This window comes from Anolis sagrei, chromosome 2, assembly GCF_037176765.1.
Source record: "Anolis sagrei isolate rAnoSag1 chromosome 2, rAnoSag1.mat, whole genome shotgun sequence".
NCBI lineage: Eukaryota > Metazoa > Chordata > Lepidosauria > Squamata > Dactyloidae > Anolis > Anolis sagrei.
This window is the reverse complement of record NC_090022.1, coordinates 198,659,088-198,679,727: the sequence shown is the minus strand read 5'-3', so window position 1 is coordinate 198,679,727 and position 20,640 is coordinate 198,659,088. Positions and strand designations below refer to the sequence as shown.

Here is a 20,640-nt window from a genome sequence, read left to right as displayed (position 1 = left end):
ATCACCGTCTTCCAAAGCAGTTACTCTACTCTGAACTCAAGAATGGAAAATGGAATGCTGGTGGAAAAGAGATTCAAAGATGGGCTCAAAGCCAATCTTAAAAACTGTGGCATAGACACCGAGAACTGGGAAGACCTGGCCCTGGAGCGCTCTAACTGGAGGTCAGCTGTGACCAGTAGTGCTGCAGAATTCGAAGGGCATGAATGGAAGGCAAAAGGGAGAAACATGCCAAGAGGAAGGTGCACCAAGCCAACCCTGACCGGGACTGCCTTCCATCTGGAAACTGATGTCCTCACTGCAGAAGAACATGCGGATCAAGAATAGGGCTCCACAGCCACCTACAGACCTACTGCCAAGACACCATATCTGGAAGACCATCATCCTTGAGTTACGAGGGGTCGCCTAAGTAAGTAAGTAATTTGGGTCAAGCCTATAATTTCTGCTGTGCTTTGGATTTCGTTCTTATTGTAAACCTTTGTTAAGATTCTGCCAAAACTTCTTCAGGTACCAATGATTCCCACTCTTCTTCCCTTGCCACCCACTACCAGTAATAAGTTGATCAGCAGTGTCACCTGTGGTGGTCCCTGTAGGGTTCACTCCTCATGAAGACATATGTATGGGGAAATATTATAAAACTTTTCAAAATACAGTGTCTATCAATTACTAAGCCTAACAAAGGAAACTAATCAGAGCTGTACCTTCCCACAGACATAGATGAAATAATTGTAACTGTGAAGCAAATAAAATACCTTTAAAGAGAAATTGAGACTTTCAAACCAACCACTCTTTTAAGTCAGTCTTTAAAATATTAATGCTGTTATCAAGCCATTTAAAATGGCTGTGGGTTACGCCTGGCGAGAAAGAGAAGCCAATAGTCCAGAATATATCTCACCAAGTTGGAGCAGAAGCCACCAAGGTATTTCTTTAATTTCAGCTGAAAGTGATGGCAGCCTGCGGTAATCCACCCCCAATATAAGATAAGATACATAACACAGTAAAGCGTGCACTTTTATACACTTTTCAGGTTCAAATTTCCACTGCCCCCAACTGGACCTGTTTTGGTGTGATTGGCCAAGCCTGGATGACGTCAATGAGGTCTCCCTGTGGAGGCAGGAGTCCGGCACGCCCCAACCAATGGTAGAGCACCGCCTGCCTTCAATGTAAATTTCCCTCTGTCCAATGGTTGCAAAGGGGCTGGCAGGTCTTAGAACAATGGGGGTCAGGACCCCTGAGGGGTTATGAGGGGGCTTCAGAGGGGTCGTCAAAGACCATCAGAAAACATATATTTCTGATGGTCTTATGAATGCCTTTGGCAGAGAAGGCCAAAGATCTCTCCACATGTCCTTCTCTTTCTTTTTAGAAACAGAGGGCAAATCTTCGCATCAAAAGCCCTTCTCTGCTATGATTGGCCAGCCTCAGCCAAGGGGAGGGCTGTTTTTGAGACTCCAAGTAGGGATGGTAGAGAAGGCATGTTCAGCGCATGGCTGCGTGGTGTGCATGTGTGGGTGAGGGAGTGTGTGAGGCTGGAGGGAGGCTTGCACCAGGGAATCCCTTCAAGACATGGGGCTCCTGTGTGGAAAGTTTGGCCCAATTCTATCATTGGTGGGATTCAGATTGCTCTTTGATTGTAGGTAAACTATAAATCCCAGCAACGACAACTCCCAAATGTCAAGGTCAATTTTCTGCAAACTCCACCAGTCTTTATCTTTGGGCATATTGAGTATTCCTGCCAAGCATAGCCCAGATCCATCATTGTTTGAGTCCACAGTGTTCTCAGGATGTAGGTGAACTACAACTCCAAAACTCAAGGTCAATGTCCACCAAACCCTTCCAGTATTTTTTGTTGGTCATGGGAGTTCTGTGTACCAAGTTTGGTTCAATTCCATCGTTGGTGGCGTTCAGAATGCTCTTTGCTTGCAGGTGAACTATAAATCCCATCAACTACAAGTCCCAAATGTCAAGGTCTATTATTCCCAAACTCCACCAGTGTTCAAATTTGGGGATATTGAGTATTTGTGCCAAGTTTGGTCCAGATCAATCATTGTTTGAGTCCACAGCACTCTTTGGCTGTAGGTGAACCACAACTCCAAAACTCAAGGTCAATGGCCACCAAACCCTTCCAGTATTTTTTGTTGGTCATGGGAGTTCTGTGTACCAAGTTTGGTTCAATTCCATCTTTGATGGGGTTCAGAATGTTCTTTGATTGTAGGTGAACTATAAACCACAGCAACTACAACTCCTAAATGTCAAGGTCTATTTTCCCCAAACTCCACCAGTGTTCACATTTGGGCATATTGAGTATTCGTGCCAAGTTTGGTCCAGATCCATCATTGTTTAAGTCCACAGTGCTCTCTGCATGTAGGCGGACTACAACTCCAAAACTCAAGGTCAATGGTTACAAAACCCTTCCAGTATTTTCTGTTGGTCATGGGAGTTCCGTGTGCCAAGTTTGGTTCAAGTCCATCATTGGTGGAGTTCAGAATGCTCTTTGATTGTGGATGAACTATAAATCCCAGCAAATACAACTCCCAAATGACAAAATTACCCCCACCCCCCACCAATATTTAGCAATATTCAAATTTGGGCATATCGGGTATTTGTGCCAAACTTAGTCTAGTGAATGAAAACACAATCTGCATATCAGATATTTACATGACGATTCATAACGCTAGCAATGAAAATAATGCTATGGTTGGGGGTCACAACAACATGAAGAACTGTATTAAGGGGTCGCGGCATAAGGAAGGTTGAGAAACACTGTTCTAGAAGCTCTGGAGTAAACTGTGGTTCTTCTTGTGCCAGATGAATGGCTGGAAGTAGTGCTTTTGCTGTAGAAACTGACATATTTTGTGTGGACTGCTCACAACACCAACTCCATCGTTGGTGGAGTTCAGAATGCTCTTTGATTGTAGGTTAACTATACATCTCAGCAACCAAATGACAAAATCACCGCCCCCCCCCCCCCCCCAACCCCACCAGTATTCAAATTTGGGCTTATTGAGTATTTGTGACAAATTTGGTCCAGTGAATGAAAATACACCCTGCATATCAGGTATTCATATTACAATTCAGAACAGTAGCAAAATTACAGTTATGAAGTAGCAATGAAAATAATTTTATGGCTGAGGGTCACCACAAAAAGAGGAACTGTATTAAGGGGTCACAGCGTTTGGAAGGTTGAGAAACACTGCTCTATTCATTATTCCAGAAAGGTTTTCCTATTACACAGTTTGTAGAAACAATTTGAAGAAAGTAAATAGCAAGGAGGGAGGAATATAAGGCTGGATCTCTTTCACATATTAGTCTCCCCTCCACCTCAGAAGAAGACATTGATACTGGAGTTTCCCAGATGTTTTTCAAGGCACCATAGGATTGCAGTGTAAATATGTATATTGAATATCATTGTGTGTATGTGCCTTCATCAACTGACTTATGGCAACCCCATGAATTTCATACGTAGTTCTTAGGTAAGGAATACTCAGAGATGGTTTTGCCAGTTCCTTCCTTGAAGTATAGCCTTCAGCATCTGATATTTGTTAGGTGCCTCTCTTCTAAATATTAAAAAGAATGCATATAAGATCCTGCTGAAACTGGCCAGAGACATACTCCGTACTCTGGTCTTGGAAGTTAACAACCAACTGTCCTGATAACACTTTCATCAATAGAAAATTGGTACTGTTCAATTAACTGGGTCACCAGGGGGCGCTAGAGAGAGAGAGGTAAAGGTAAAGGTTTTCCTCTGACATTAAGTCCAGTTGTGTCCGACTCTGTGGGGGGGGGGGGGGGGTCATCTCCATTTCTAAACCAAAGCGCCTGCATTGTCCATAGACATCTCCAAGAATATGTGGCCAACATGACTGCATGGAGTGCCGTTACCTTCCCACCGGAGCGGTACCTATTGATGTACTAATATTTGAAGGCTGGAAGGTGGGTTGAAGGAGGATGACCATTTCCCCCTGTTTTCCTGTTATTCTCACCACCCATGTGTCCGTGGTGGAAACAATCCTAGTTTATGATATCTGAAAAGGGGGGGGGGGGGGAATAACCAGTGACAAGACGAAAATGGTTTTCCTCCTTCAACTCCCCCTTTGTAAAATTGACAATCCTGCTCTCTTTATCGCCCCCTGCTGGCCTCTTCCCAGATAATGGAAATAGTATCTGAAAAGTTGAAAATAAAAGAAACATTCAAACTATGAGCTATATAGCCCAGAAAACTCACAGCAACCCAATTTCTGATATGGCAAACCAGAAGGGAGCTCTTAAAATCCATTGGTATGAAATAAATACATTTTAAGTTTAAAGAAGGCAGACTTTGAAGCGAATTATCACCCTATCAGTTTCTGCAGGTATTTGCTTATACAGTGGTTCTCAACCTGTGGGTCCCCAGGTGTTTTGGTCTACAACTCCCAGAAATCCCAGCCAGTTGCCAGCTGTTAGGATTTCTGGGAATTGAAGGCCAAAACATCTGGGGGGACACAGGTTGAGAACCACTGGCTTATAGGAACAAGAATCCTAGCCATGCTTTCTGCACAAACAGATGTGTGGGACTACGCTGACATCTAGTGGGTAAGGAATGGACAAACTGGAGTCTCACCTCCTTATTTACCTTTGCCAATCTGGGAAATTAAAGCAAAGGGCTTCTCCAGACTGGCCTCAAACCCCATGATTTGGCAGGAGTTGCACTCCTTCTCTCCTCTCCTTCAGGAAGAAACTCAAGCATTCGGGCAGCTGGCTGAGCAACAACTGTTATGACTTGTAAGAATTGTCAGTTAAGAGACCTTGGACTGGAACTCTGGGCTATGATTTGGATTTGCGTACTCAGACTTGGTTGTGTTATAATATAAGGCTGGATCTCTTATTTTAAGGGCCAATATTTTAATGTATTTTATTGCTTTTTAAATATATTTTTTGTTGCTGTTGACTTGTTTATGTGAATTGTTGTGTTCTAACTGTTTCTTTGTTGGCATCTAATGACTGCCAATTGTAAGCCGTCCATAGTTCCCCTTGGAGGGTTGAGAAGGATGGGATACAAATGCTCTAAACAAACAAACAAACAAAGTGGTATTGTTATTTCGCTTGATCTAGGTAACATACTCCTAGAATTATTTAATCTGCCAAAACACACTGTAAATTCATGTTTGGCTTGTATTCTACTAAGGCCCCATCTACACTGTCATATAATGCACTTTCATAATGCAGTTGAACTTCATTGAACTTCATTATATGGCAGCATATATAACCCAGTTCAATGCAGTTAAACTACATTCTGAAAGTGTTTTATACAGCAGTGTAGATGCATCAGTTCAAAGCAAATAATCTGGATTTTAGATGGCAGTGTAGATCCAGCCTCAAAGATCTAACTTGCCCAAGGTCACCCAGTGGGTTTCTAGAGCTAAGCAGAATTTTGAACCTTGCAACCTACCATCCAGTACTCAAAACACCACATTCTGCTATTGCAAGATCTTTAAAGATCCTTCCCTTGTTATGCCTCATAGATTACAAGATATGTAGCTACCATAACCCGTTCAACTTGCTTTTCGGTTTCATGTCTACTGCCTGAGATTCCAGAGCGATAGGAAGGTCAGCCCGTGTTCTAGCTGGTTGACTGGATGTTTTAATCCCACAACTCATTCAGAAGGACTGCACAAACAGTACAAAGTTTACTGGAAAGTTAAGGTTTAATCTTTTGTAGTGACTGATTATGTCAACGTTTTCCCCAAATTCATGGTGAAGCAAAGTGTTATAACTAGTGCTGCTTGGTCTTCATCTCTAGAGGTAAGTTCATGCTTTTGAGGGGAGTGGGGCATAGATAAGGTGTATAAAATAATCATTATTTACCATCTGTGGTCTGATTCAGACAGTAAACCAGATGACAGCTCAGCTAAATTATTTAGTTGGCAGCTGAAGGCTCCAGTGCATTAGATTATGTGAACTTCTGTCTATGATTATGCCTTTACAGAGCCTTTAGAACTGCTGAAGGGGCTCAATTTTTTAATGAAGCATTACAGTCCTAAGAGGAAAAAATTCTCTATTTTGGGCTCTATTCTGTGCAAATTTACATATGACATTTTGTGCAGAGAATGGCATTTTCTGCACAAAAATTCATACTATTTTAGGAGATCAGGAATAAATAGTGAACTCCTAAAATACTTGTCAGGGCCCTTCCACACAGCCATATGACCCAGAATATTGTCATAAAATACCACAATATCTGCTTTGAACTGGGTTATATGAGTGCACACTGCCATATATTCCAGTTCAAAGCAGAAAATGGGGGTATTTTAAACAGCTGTGTGAAAAGGGCCTTAGTCCTCTCCTCATTGGGGTTTCACAACATCCAAGAAATAGATTTTTCAAGTATTTTTGGAAGTTATTTCTAACCCTAGAAAGCAATAAAATGCCAATTGACAAATTACAAAATTGATCAAAATTAATTAATAATTAACAAGCAAACATTTTAATAATGATTGATTAATCAAAATTAATTAATAATTAACAAGTAAACTTTTTTTTTAAAAAAAAAACAAAGTTCCAAGTGTACATTAAAGATAGCAGAAGTGGCAATGACTGAACACAAAAGTGATGGCTGGCGATTAATTGAATTGTTGATGCAAGGTGCAGCTGCTATAAATATGACAGATTTTATGTAGGGCGTAATTAGAAAAGGAATCATAGCTGTACCTATTTAGAAAAGGAATATCTTTCTGTCCTTATACTAACGGTATTCACATATAAAACACTGTGTATACTTTTACTCTCAGCAACTAAAAAGGATACTGTAGAGCTGGAAAACAACACAGAACATGGAAAACTCAAAAATACTGGAAAATATAGCGCACACAGAAGCACAGCTCTGGGAAAAGAAATGCCCTCCTTTTACAACCTCATCAGACTAGTTGCCCCATGCTCCACGTTGCCTGACTCACTTGTCACCCCATCCCAGAGGGGGAAGTGTCAGCCTCCCAGCTCCCCCCCCCCATTAATCTCAATTGGACACGGGAAGCCTCTCATGTTGCTGCTGTGGTGTCATGTGCCTGTTCACCTTCCCTTTTGCCATGGAGCCTGCTGCCTCCTATTCCATGTCGCACTGATACTTCCAGTGGGCTCCATGATAAAAGGGAAGACGAACTGGCGCATGCCGCCACGGCAGTAGCACAGGAGGCTTCCCAAGTTTAATTGAAATCAATTTATTTATTTATTTACCACACTTTTATCCCTCCCTTTTCAGCCCAAAGGCGAATCAGGTCGGTGTACAGACTGGCAACAATAAGATGCCGGACATACATAAATACATCATTTAAAACAGGTTAAATCACATGATAAAATTAATATAAAAAACAATTTAGAACTATAAAAATCAGGGAGTTCCACAGCTGAGGGGCCACCACTGAGAAGGTCCTGTCCCTCGTCCTCACAGGCCATACAACCCGAAAAACCTACAAAACCCAATCCACATGAACTCCAAATGTTTTTTTTAAAAAAACTTTAAACATTTATAAATTGAACCATACAATTCACCATTCTGGACACAAGGTGGCAGTAAAGGTATAACAAATTCATATACAATAACTCCACCAAGGCTGAGAAATCCACTAATCTGAAGACCACTGTGAAGTTATTGCATGAATTACAATGAAGTTTTTACTGGGACCAATAGTTAAGGTTATTTTTCTTTCTTTATAATTACTACAAGAAAACTTGCCTTTTATCTTTAACAAACAATGATACTAAGATTGTTGATATTTTAAAACACATTTTCTTTTTGAAAACATGTATAAATGATTACATTTTATATTAGTCTTTGCATTCATGTATGCTTCCTGGAATGGCTTCCAAGGATTGCAACATTCAAAAACATGTAATCTGGAGCATTTCAACCCACCACATGAAAATGAATGATCACTGCCCAACAATCTGCAAAATATCTTCCTGCAATCCCAGTTATACTACATCTCTTTTTCAAAACCAAATCCAATCTAAACATTCCATATCTAGAAACCTCCAATCAATCCACTCACAACATGCCTTGTTTGTAAGGCCTTCACAACATTGCCCACCCCTATAATATAGCAAAAAAATTGTACAATTAATGAATAAGAAAATAATACATTATCAAAATACCATACAAGCAATTTGATGGTTCTGTAAAAAACATAACTACAATTTTTGAGGTTATTCTTTTTAGCATCAAATACTGTGCTATCCTTTAGTTTCCTATAAAACCCCATTCTTGGTTGTGAATGCACTTCTCTATCAGACTGCTTCAAGATTTTTATTTCCAGTTTATACTGATTCTATTCCCTTCTTCCCAGACGTTCCTTTGCTTGGAAATGGCTCTGGTGTGTTTGTCAGACTTTGAAGCTTGTGCTAAAAAGCATCTTTCCAAGGCAGTTTGGGATTTTGTGGCTGGTGGCGCAGATGAATGTTGGACCCGAGATAACAACCTTATAGCATATAAAAGGTAGGATGGAAGACAAAAAGAAAATCATTGCCAATTATTAAAATTCATGTTAGAAAAAAATTATGAAGAGCTATAGACTGGCTTCATTGAACCCTGGTGAAACACTAAGACATAAGAATAGCTGTCTTCTGATCAATTGACTTCACTACACTCAAATGAGAATAGCTGGTCTGACATCTACCAGAACAGAAATTAGATCTGAAACAGTAGATATATGAGGAGTATGGGGAGTTAAATGTCTTGCACATGTAACTTTCTCTTCAGAGATCCCAGTGTCCCACTTTTCTCAGGCTGTCCACCACTAAGTGCAATATTCATGATCTACAGAGTTGTTCTGTAGGCAAATTCAACAGAGGAGAAGATTTTTGATCTTCCCTTTTCTAATATACTGGTGTGATAAGTAAATGTGTTCAATCAACAACATTGGCATTTTAAAATTATAGAAGGTGGACTGATATTTGAAAAGAACAAACCTTTTTTATGTTCATGGCTATGCACATATTACACATATTTTGAGCAGGAGGCCTTTTAATAAAGTATTTCCCTTCTTTCCATCCTTTGATTTCATCAGACAGGCCATTATTTGGCACCATACGTCGGTTCCTCTTCAGTTTTGCCAAGGAGCCCACGGGCTCCCATTCCATGATGGACAGCTACTTTCGGTGGGGCTCCATTGCAAAACTGAAGAGAATCGGAGTATGCCACTGTGGAAACAGGGGAAGCTTCCCAGGTTGCATTAGCAACAGAGGGAGAAGCTGGGCAGCAGACGTTTTCTCCCATGGGATGAGGTTAGAGGTAAGTCGGGCCTTTTCATTAGCAGTCATTTGTATCTCTTTCCACAGAATCTATTTACGGCCACGTTTGCTGCGAGATGTATCAGCTGTGGACACAAAGACCACTATTCTTGGCACTGAGATCAGCTTCCCAGTAGGGATTGCCCCCACTGGATTCCATAAGTTGTTTTGCCCTGATGGAGAGCAGAGCACAGCAAGAGGTAGGCTAGAAGCTCTTTGCCATGAAACAAACAATTTTAATGGAAACTTGGTAGCATTGGGTGCATCTGTACTGTACTGTATTAATGCAATTTGAGGTGTGGGTCGGTTTAACCCCTATGTAACTTGCTCATATGTGCTGCCTTCTAACAACTCCTCATCCTCACTATCCAAGCTGGCAATGACACAACTGAGCTCATGCCCACTTCCTTCCATTGCCTTTAAAGCAGGTGCAGCCATGAATATCTGCTACATTCCCAGCACTTATTCCACATGCTCTGTGGAAGAAATTGCTGCGGCCGCCCCTGCTGGTGTCCGCTGGTTCCAGCTCTACATCCACCGGAGGAGAGACCTCTCTGAGCAGCTAGTGCGGCGGATGGAAGCCTCGGGGTTCCAGGCCCTGGTGGTCACGGCTGATCTGCCATTCGCTGGCAAGAGGCGGGATGACATCCGAAACAGTTTGCAGTTCTTGTCTTCTATGACACTCAAGAACTTTGAAGGAGCCTTTGAGGTTTGTAAACTTATGCCAGTATTTCAGCGAAATGTTTATGATTTTTAAAAAGGCCAAGGGACACAAAGATGTATATCTGTATTTTAGTTTTTTAAATACTTGCTATAGAAGACTTTCTCCTAAGAACCATGTAAACCATTGTAGTCCTTTTGGATCCTTTGCTGCCTTTAGATCTGTGGTTCTCAACCTGTTTGTCCCCAGATGTTTTGGTCTTCAACTCTCAGAAATCCTAACAGCTGGTAAATTTCCTGGGATTTCTGAGAGTTGTGGTCCAAAACACCTGGGGACCCACAGGTTGAGAACCACTATTTATTTATCGTGTCATCCGCAACCAGAACATTGTATTACATTTCTAAGACCCGCCGCAAACTAGGCTCCTGCGGGAGCAAACCTTGCCAGCACGTCCCTGACGTCATGAAGCTGTGCCTCTCGCCCCGCCCCTTTCTCAGCCTTTTTCTCCGTGCCAGAGTGGTTTTTCCTTTGCTAGGGCAGCATTGCCAGCGTATTCTCTTAGTTGAATTCTGCCAACTGAGAGAGTACGCTGGCAATGCTGCCCTAGCAAAGGAAAAACCACTCTGGCACGGAGAAAAAGGCTGAGAAAGGGGCGGGGCGAGAGACACAGCTTCATGACGTCAGGGACGTGCTGGCAAGGTTTGCTCCCGCAGGAGCCTAGTTTGCGACGGGTCTAACAGAACAAAACAAACAAACAGATTAAAAAAACCCACAAATTTTGCAAACTTGGTAGCTGATTAAATGTCCTTTGAGCAGTATCTGGCCGCTTATTTATAAATATTTATTTATTTTATTTAATAAAATGAATAAATTTATATAAATAAAAATGTAATGTTCGTTTGTGGGATTAACATAACTCTAAAACCACTGGACGAATTGACACCAAATTTGGACACAAGACACCATCACTCGTAAAAACACTGAAAAACATAATAGAAGGAATTTAAAAAAGCAAAAAGACGCTACAGCACATGCACAAAAATGACTACCCCTGGCAAACAAAACACACAATAGCATATCCACACTCTTTTCTGGACTACAGCTCCCAGCATTCCCTAGACCAGGCCATTTAGGAGAGGAGGAGGATCCAAATGCACTGCTTCCAAGCTGCAAGCTTTCTTCTCCTTGGATTTCTTTGAGAGCATCCCAATCCCTGCATATTTCCAGTTTCTTATTCCTGGACTGCAACCCCCAGCAATCCTCCAGATAGATACATAGATAGATAGATTAGATAGAGATAGAGATAGAGATAGAGATAGAGAGAGACAGAGACACAGACACAGACACAGACACAGACACAGACAGACAGACAGACAGACAGACAGACAGATAGATAGATAGATAGATAGATCAGGATCGACTGCTGGGTGTTGCAATCCAAGAATAGATTAAGAAGGAAAAAAGGGGAGAAAGGGGAAAGGAAAGAAAAGGTAGGGGGGAAGGAAGGGAAGAAGAAGGGAAGGAAGGAAAGGAAGGAAGGAAGGAAGGAAGGAAGGAAGGAAGGAAGGAAGGAAGGAAGGAAGGAAGGAAGGGAGAAAGGAAGAGAGAAAGGAAGAGAAGAGAAGGAGGGAGGGAAGGTTGGGCACAGCAATGCGTGGCAGGTACAGCTAGTCACAAAATATATGTAAAGCTCAAAACTACAAGTGTGCTGGAAAATGCTCAAATTAGGCTTTCTTGGGCTCAGGTTTTCCTGACTTATGCAGTGATACAAAATTCTACTCGGCCTTATGATGGGGCTCCACTAGGCTCCCAGCTCTTTTTTAAGCCTATCCTTTTCTGTATCCTTGCAATTACCGTACATTAGCACATCTTTGGATGATACAGAATGAAGAAAATCCAAGATCAAGAAATTTTTGATTACGTTAAAAGCTCATTAAGGGGTATGTGATCCCAAACAGTCTGATGCTGTTTTCCCAAAATGTTACTGCATTCCTATAAATGTCCACTAGAGAGCAGGCAGAGACAAGAAAAACAAAGATATGCATTGTTTTGTTCATGTAGCAAAGCAAATTTATTAAATTCAGTTTCCAAATCTAAACATTCACCTTTGAGGCCCTTTCTACACTGTGATATATAATCCAGATTATCTGCTTTGAACTGGATTATATGGCAGTGTAGACTCAGTGTAGGCCACTTTTACACTGTGATACATAATCCAGATTATCTGCTTTGAACTGGATTATATGGCAGTGTAGACTCATATAATCCGATTCAAAGCAGATAATGTGGATCATCTACTTTGATAATCTGGATTATATGGCAGTGTAACAGGGGCCTGAGCTATGTTCTCTCATGATATATCTTAAAAATAGCAGTCTCAGTTTATTCATTTTTATTCATCTTGGCGTTTAGTAAGAGTTCAAGTCTGAGTTGCTCTAGAGCAGTCATGGGCAAACTTCGACCCTACAGGGATTTTGGACTTCAACTCCCACAATTCCTAACTCCCGGTATCATATTACAAATCATTCTTCAGCTTACTTCATTAACCACCTTTAACCACTATACATAGTCTTGTGAATTGGTGCAGGTCTGTTGGAAAAGAATCATAAAAGATACAAATAAAAGGAATTTATTGATCTTGAAGTGCAGAGGGTTAAATAAAATTATGCGTAAACTCTGAGTAGATCTGTGTTGGGAGCCAAGGTGGCGGGTTGCACTGGAGGTGGGCTGAGAGGTAATTGTATTGTGGGTGGCAGGTTGTCCATATATGTGTATATGTATATGTTTGTAATGTTTATTGTGGGTGTATTACAATTTTTAAATAAAAATCTATTTTAAAAAACCACTATACATAGGAACTGCAAATACTAAGGAATGGATGAGTCTGATATATTTAATGACAGGTTGAGAATCTTATCCCCTGGCCTATCAAATCATAGGGCACATCTACCCTGTAGAATTAATTCAGTTTGACACTAATTGCTATAGCTCAATGATGTAGAATCATGGGTGTTGTAGTTTTATAAGGTCTTTAGGTTTCTTTGCCAAAGAGTGTTGATGAGTCGCCAAATTATAACTCCCACGATAACAAACCTTGCATTTTGACAACAAGAAACCGAGGGCCCTTCCAAGCAGGCCCTATATTCCAGGACCCAATCCCAGGTTTTCATCTTTAAAGTGGATTATATGAGTCTGCGCTGCCAGATAATCTGGGAGTAAACAGAAAAACTGGGATCAGATTCCAGGATACAGAGCCTGTCTGGAAGGGCTCTGAATAAAACTGAACGTGACAATTTTATTGGCTCTACAATCTGGAAATATTTCTCATTATTTGCCCCTAGAGTCTTGCCCTACCTCGAACTCTAGATCTTTCTCCAAGGAGCAAATTCAGGGCCCTTCTGATAAAGGCATGATGGAAATACATAATACATATATTGGAAAATATATATTGGATGTAACCATATTAGAAATAAGAATTAGAAAATATATATGATATCACAAAGGTATATGTGTGCATGAACTTCACTTCACTTGGGAAAATATTATCTTAAAAGCTGCAAATTAGGTGCCACAAAGACGTCAGAAAGAGGTCTAAGGAAAGGAATGTCTAAGGCTTCTGGCAAATATCATGACCCGTACCAAGCAGGACTTATCATAAGATTAATGAGCTTTGTTATCAAGAGGCTTCTTCAGGAGGGACTTATCTTAAGATCAGGGGCGGCTCAACCCATTATGCAAAGTAAGCATTTGCAGTATAGTTGATTTTGCCCAGGGGCACTCTTGGGGGAAAATAGACCTTGACATATGCGAGTTGTAGTTACTCGGATGTATAGTTCACTTAAAATCAAAGAGCATTCTGAACTCCACCAATGATGGAATTGAACCAAATATGGTACACAGAAGTCCCATGACGAACAGAAAATATATATCAATTATTGGTTGGGGGGGGGGGGCAAAATACTTTTGGCTTACCATTGAAAATTACCTAGGGCCGCCTCTGCTTAAGATGGATGGAAGTCCTTGTTATCAGTAGCCGGGTGCAGACATTCTGGCGCTATGGGGTACAGGATGGTCCTCTAATGAGCAGCTCTTTAGATAAAGGTGCTTAATGGAAGATTGAAAGTGTTGAAGTTAAAATATGCTATTGAAGTCAATGTAAAAGTGGAATTTTGTGATTCACATTGTGATGCTTGTATGATGCATGCGTATTATTTTAAAGGGTATATAAACCAAGGTACCCTGTTGTTCAGCACCCTGTTGCCTGGAATACCAGCAGGGTCCATATCCGGTTGGCGCCAACCGAGAATAAACCGTGCTTTTACAGACCTCAGGAACTCTCTTTGGTCTCTTCTTTATACCTGCTCCCTGCCATTTCACTTCTACACTGTCATATAATGCAGGTTATCAAATCAGATAATGCACATTATATGCTTTGAACTGGATTATATGAGCCCACACTGCCATATAAAAATTAACAGTTAAAAACCTTAAAACGGATTTAAAACATATTAAAAGCTAAAACCGCAGTACCCTCTGACTTGATCTTTTAGACCTTATGCAGTCCCAATATATGCCTAATATGTTAAAATGTATGTAAACTAAAATCAAGCAGTAACAGAGAAACATTCCTTATAGGGAATATGTATTTCAAAGTATGGTAAGTTAGATAAATGCTGAAAAACAGTGTTAATAAGGGTCTGAGCAGCAATTAAGTACTTTTCTGTATTCCAGGAAAATGATTATTCAGAGTATGGGCTGCCCCGGGACTCCATAGACCCCTCTGTCAGCTGGAAGGATATCGCTTGGTTAAAGAGCTTGACACGTCTGCCTCTCATCATCAAGGGGATTCTGACAAAGGAAGATGCAGAACTAGCAGTGAGACACGGAGTTCAAGGGATTATTGTGTCCAACCATGGAGGAAGACAGCTGGATGGGGTACATGCAACGGTAAGTGGTGAGATTATTTATAATGCCAACATCCATAGAATTCTCCATGTCTACAGGAGTTTGTTTGTGTGTGCACACATGTGCATAAAATATGGATTGTTGCAGAAACAGGATTGGAAGGAATAAAAAGTAAAAGCAGTCATTGACAAAAAAGGAAAACATATCTCTGCCAAATTGGAATGTTAAACAACACAACATTAATAAAAGGTACCTTCTGGCCTTTTGTTCTGAGATTTTTTTGCCTTAAAGAAACAATAATTTATTAATTTATTATTTTCTTCTATACTTCACTTATTTACTTTGTGTTGGAAAGAGTGTGTGTAGTGGTTTCAGCACTGGTTGATGACTAGATGACTGAAATGACTAGCAGACTGAAACCAAAACCAAGGTTACAACAACATTTGTTATAGAACTCCAGTATGCTGATGACAACATCGTCTGTGCACATTCAGGAGAAGATCTACAAGTCACTCTAAACATCTTCGCAGAAGCATACAAGAAGCTCGGCCTGTCATTGAACATCGAGAAAACCAAAGTGCTGTTCCAGCAGTCACCAACCAACTCTTCTCCAATGCCAGAGATACAGCTTAATGGTGTAACATTAGAAAATGTTGACCATTTCCATTACCTTGGCAGCCACCTCTCCACCATAGTCAACATCGACACCGAAATACAACACCACCTGAGCAATGCGAGTGCAGCATTTTTCTGAATGAAGCAGAGAGTGTTGAAACATAAACTTGGCAATGCTGCATACAAAAATCAAGCAGTGCAACAAACTTAAACAGTCTTTGTAAGAAACACAAAATAAGGCATCTTCATCTTACAGCAAATGAGAGATCAAAATAAACTTGGAAGTAAATAGCTATTTCACCATAGCCTCCTTCAGAGTAGCTTTTCCAAACTGCTCCCCAGAGTCTCATCAGAGAAAAGGCTCTCCAGAAGCTCTCCTTCAGCATCTCCTGCTGGAACTCCAGAATGTATTCAAGAAAAATGTATATCAACCAGGCTTGCTGGTTGATATACATTTCCAGCTGTACATGATAATTAAACACAATAAGGTTTTTCTTCAACACACATATACTTGGTCCTGCAAGGACTTATCGTAACACCAAGGTGCCTAAAAACAGAGCATAATTAAAATAAAATAAAGCACAGTATAAAAATACAATAAATAAATAAATAAGCATATAAAAACAACAACTTGGAAGAGGTCTGATGGACGTTTCTCCTGAGAACTATAGTTGTGTATTTCTATTCAGCAGGGTTTTCAACCACGTGATCCTTGGGGTCCCTCCCAGCTCCATGGTCCTGAAATAGACTTTTCTCTTCGAGGGGAGAAACTGGGAACACAACATCACAGGGTGCCTTTGTTTTCACCCACATTTGTGTCACTATTTCTATATTGTTAAGAATTTGTAACTTCTTGTTCCTTCCAGATTGATGCTCTAGCTGAAGTTGTAGCAGCCGTGCAAGGAAAAGTTGAAGTTTACCTGGACGGTGGGATACGAACAGGAAGTGATGTACTGAAAGCATTAGCAATTGGGGCGAAATGTGTCTTCATCGGAAGGCCTGCCATTTGGGGTCTGGCTTATAAGGTGACTATAGTGGCCGGGTACCTGAGTGACTATGAGGAAGGTTACAAATTAAAACACAATTGCAAATGAATAGCAATTTACTTAATTTACATACTCATGCATAAGCCTAGACATTTCAGTCAAAATTCACTCCCAAAACCTGGCCAGCAATGTCCAGGGGCAGCAATGGCACTTTCCTTCCTATATGGAATGATCCTCAACTTAACCATGAGTCAAAGCAAAATCCATAATTTGCCCCCAAGTCTACTCTCGATTTACACATGAGGTTGACCTAGGCACAAGTATATACAGTAAGCAAATGTTAAAAGAAAGCTTTCTTCATTCCTGTTACATCTGAACCTACTGACTGAAATCTGCTTGAAGATTTTCATCTGCCATCTATTCATGTTTCTCCTCTTTCTTTTTTCTCTTTCTTTTTCTGATTCAGCTAAGACCTTTTGGCATTTATCCCTCAATTGTTTTATTTATTTATTTATTTGAAACATTTATATTCTGCCCTTCTCACCCCGCAGGGGACTCAGGGTGGAGCACAACATATATACGGCAAACATTCAATGCTGAGACATAAAACCATAAATATATACTAACATTAAAATCACTTATATTCACATTAAAAGTTGCTGAAAAACCATCTCAGGACACCATTTTGCCTCATTGCACTGCCCCAAAGTCTTGGTCCCACAGCCAGGTCTTCACCATCCTTCTGAAGGACAGGAAGGAGGAGGCTGATCTAATATTGCCAGGAAGGGAGTTCCATAACCCGGGGGGGGGGGGGGGGGCAATCACTGAGAAGGCCCTGAATATGCCACTGGACAGAGTTCAATCTTTATTGAGTCTTTATAAAAATGTGGTATGCTTCTTGAGATCCTTGAAATGTAAATATTTGTATCTCCCAGAGAGATGCCATGCAAGAGGACATGGGCTTGATATGGTTACCTGAATGCCTCTTAATGAAGAAACGAACCACCTACTGCTTGCATTGCGTTCCCTTCCTCTGTTTCAAGAAGGAGTTCACCCTTTGCCTACTTCTCAGTTCTCTTCCTTCTGAAATCTATTAGACAGCATGCTACTTACAAGAACTAGGACCTTGTCACATGGCCAGTGGCTGGTGGCGCTCTTAATGGTAAATCATGGAGGCGGTCATCTTGTCTCTCTTAGTCTTGGGCTGGCATGGAGAGAAGCGAGGTGTGCGCATAGTGTTCTTGGCTTCCCCCCATGGATCTGGCAACACAGGAAGCCTCCTGTGTTGCCTGGGTGGCAGAGGGAAGCCTTGTGCTCTGTGCGCACACCTCACTTCCCACCATGGGATTGCTGGCCAGCTAGCGAAGCAATCCAAGATGAAACGAGGCAAGACAACTGCCTCCATGCCTCGCCATTAAGAAAAATGCTGCTGCCACCAGCCACTTGATGTTTGACAAGGTCCATAGTTAGCTAGTGGGGTGTGTGAAAAAACTGAAAGGTCCCGTCTTTGGCTGTCCCCTGTACTGGGAAATTCTTGAAAACAGGAAAGGTGTGTCGTTTGGTGCCAATGGGGAAACTTTAGAGTCTTGTTTTGCTATCGTTTTTAGGCCTATCAGCATGAAACTTGCCTTACTTGTAGGCCACATTTATGACTGCAAGTCTGTCAAGTTTCAGATCATTTCACTAATCTACTAATTTTTTTAGGAATTTTTAAAAAGTTTTACCATAACATTTTTTCAAAACTCCCAAGAGGGGATTCTTGGAATTGAAATGCCAAGTGCATTCCCCCCACAAGAGCAGAGGAGAAGGGACATAGTCTACGAAACCTCTGATCGCTGAGAAAGAAATGTGAGAAACAGAGAGATATTTAGGGCAGTGTGGAAGGGCCCTAATATGACTTTCTAAGTGACAGTCTTTTTCTTTGTTTGATCAGGGTGAAGAAGGACTGCTACAAGTTTTGAAGATTTTAAAAGATGAATTTTCCATGTCAATGGCCCTGGCTGGTAAACACTCCTACTTCCCTTTTATTTCTGTACTATAGTCCTTACCACAAGATATTTATGTTCTGTCTAAGGTGATAAGGATAAGCTGCTAAGGGGATTGTTCAATAATGTGAAAATATTTATTAAAATGTTATTTAAAGGCAGCATTTAAACGTGAGTAACTGGAAATGTTGCTCATTACACCAATGGGAATTTTGGTATTTTTTGTTCTGACTATCTTAGAAAAGTGGCTTCCAAGTAAGTCGTTACAGGAGATAGTGAGCTGTAATTAATTATTTTCAAGTTTGCTTATAAACATGCTAAATTATTTGAATTTTCAAATCATTTTAGAGGTATCACTAATTGAAAAATGCGGGGTATTAGGTATTTTTTGCTGTTTCCAAATAAGTATGACTTGGGAGGCTGAGCTGGGGGATACTACATAGATACCCAACCAAGGGGCCTCGGTGGTGCAGCGGGTTAAATTGCTAAGCTGCAGAACATGCTGACTGGAAGATCAGCAGTTTGAATCCATGAGACAGAGTGAGTTCCCATTGTTAGCCCCAGCTTCTGCCAACCTAGCAGTTCAAAAACATGCAAATGTGGGTAGATCAATAGGTAGCGCTTTGGCAGGAAGGTAACAGTGCTCTATGGCTACATGACCTAGGAGGTGTCTACGGACAATGCCAGAAATGGAGATGAGCACCACCCCCAGAGTTGGACACAACTAGACAATGACAAGGGGAAACCTTTACCTTTTCCCAACCACAGTGGTTACACATTCATAGTTGTCTCTGGGAATTCTGACCCAGAAAACTATGAGTCTATGAGAAGAAATCCACAAGCATTCACTGTCTGAACAGCCCATGATAAAAACACAGGGAAATGTTAGATTTCCCTCTTAAATATGAGTACATATTTTTTTCCCTGAGATCATCCACATATAGTGAAGAACCTAATGCCTATATCTTTAACATTTGGTTGTTTTTAACTTCATTTCATTCAGGTTGCAGAAATGTTTCAGAAATTGACCAGCGTCTTGTTCAGTACTCCAGATTGTAAATGATGTTCCTGCAGTGCTCAGCCAACAGAAAAGATCTAGCACTACGAAGTCCTCCAGTGATTGGGAAGAATAAAGACTAGCCAGTATGTCAGAACACATCCTGTCATTCCATCCTGTCCTGTTCAATATGTGGGACAAAGCAGACTGTTTAATTGTGAGTGGTTAAATGGATTTATTGTTGAAGTCTTTCATGGCCAGAATCACTGGGTTGTTGTGAGTTTTCCGGGCTGTATGACCATGTTTCAGAAGCATTCTCTCCTGATATTTCACCTGAATCTGTGGCAGGCATCCTCAGGGGTTGTCTGGAGAGACGTCAGGAGAGAATGCTTCTGGAACATGGCCACACAGCCCGGGAAAACTCACAACAACTCGGTTAAATGGATTGTTCAGGACATCTATTTGCAGCAAGCTGCAAGAAATCATGAGTAACACATAGTGTGACAAATTATCTCAGCAACCTTTTTGGTGATGACACTGCTCTGTGCCTCTTCAACTCCAGGGAGAGAGTGCTGGAATCACAAGGTTTGACCAGTGTGGCAAAGGGAACAGTGATACATTTTATGTATTATCAGAAGTTTACAAGATCAGTGGCATTTTAAATCAAGTCCTGAATTAGCATTGCATCAAGCACCTGGACATTACCATATTCTCAAGACTGGCAAATGGAAAAAACAATTTCTATGCAACTTTGCCCATGTCAATGTGCAGGCGAAAACCTTAATTGGTTGTTTCCATAAACTCTAGCAAGACCAGCTGCTAAACTGCTTATTTCCCAGCCAGTTGTGAATGCAATGCCAAAATCAGAATATATATTTAAAATGGAATGATGAAAACTCAAAGCTGTTGTGCACTGTTAAAGCATCTTAATTTTAATGTGTTCTGAATAAATGAATATGTGAATCTCTTCCTCTCCTGCCTGCAGTTGTATTGTAATTATATTCATTCTGAATTACACAGTGAGAATAGGAGGAATACGCTAAATGTTCCCACTTTAGGGTTTCCAAAGCAGGTTGGCTTGGGATATATGGCCAAATCTTGCTTGCCAAAATGATATCAAGTGAAAATTCCACAGATTGTTTGATTTGATGTCCTGCTTCAGTGATAAGAAATTTAGTCCAAATTCACAAACAATGTTAGAAACCTTTTTTTGTTGACTCCAACTGTTCCCTCTGA

At 40.9% G+C, this 20,640-nt stretch overlaps 1 protein-coding gene across 1 annotated transcript; it reads left to right on the top strand.

Moving 5' to 3' along the window:
• The first annotated feature begins 5,684 nt into the window (after window positions 1–5,684).
• HAO2 (hydroxyacid oxidase 2) lies at window positions 5,685–20,371 on the top strand. The gene is made up of 8 exons (XM_060762577.2): window positions 5,685–5,775; window positions 8,313–8,461; window positions 9,304–9,455; window positions 9,681–9,964; window positions 14,648–14,863; window positions 16,303–16,461; window positions 18,356–18,425; window positions 19,411–20,371. The coding sequence occupies exons 1-8, from the start codon at window positions 5,725–5,727 to the stop codon at window positions 19,464–19,466; spliced, it is 1,137 nt and encodes a 378-aa protein (XP_060618560.2). The 5' UTR covers window positions 5,685–5,724; the 3' UTR covers window positions 19,467–20,371.
• The last annotated feature ends 269 nt before the right edge of the window (window positions 20,372–20,640 follow it).

Coding starts and splice junctions, on each gene's coding strand:
- HAO2 (XM_060762577.2), top strand. CDS start 5,725: ATGGTGAAGCAAAGTGTTATAACTAGTGCTGCTTGGTCTTCATCTCTA. Junction 9,965..14,647: donor ACTTTGAAGGAGCCTTTGAG/GTTTGTAAACTT, acceptor TCTGTATTCCAG/GAAAATGATTATTCAGAGTA. Junction 16,462..18,355: donor TTTGGGGTCTGGCTTATAAG/GTGACTATAGTG, acceptor TTGTTTGATCAG/GGTGAAGAAGGACTGCTACA.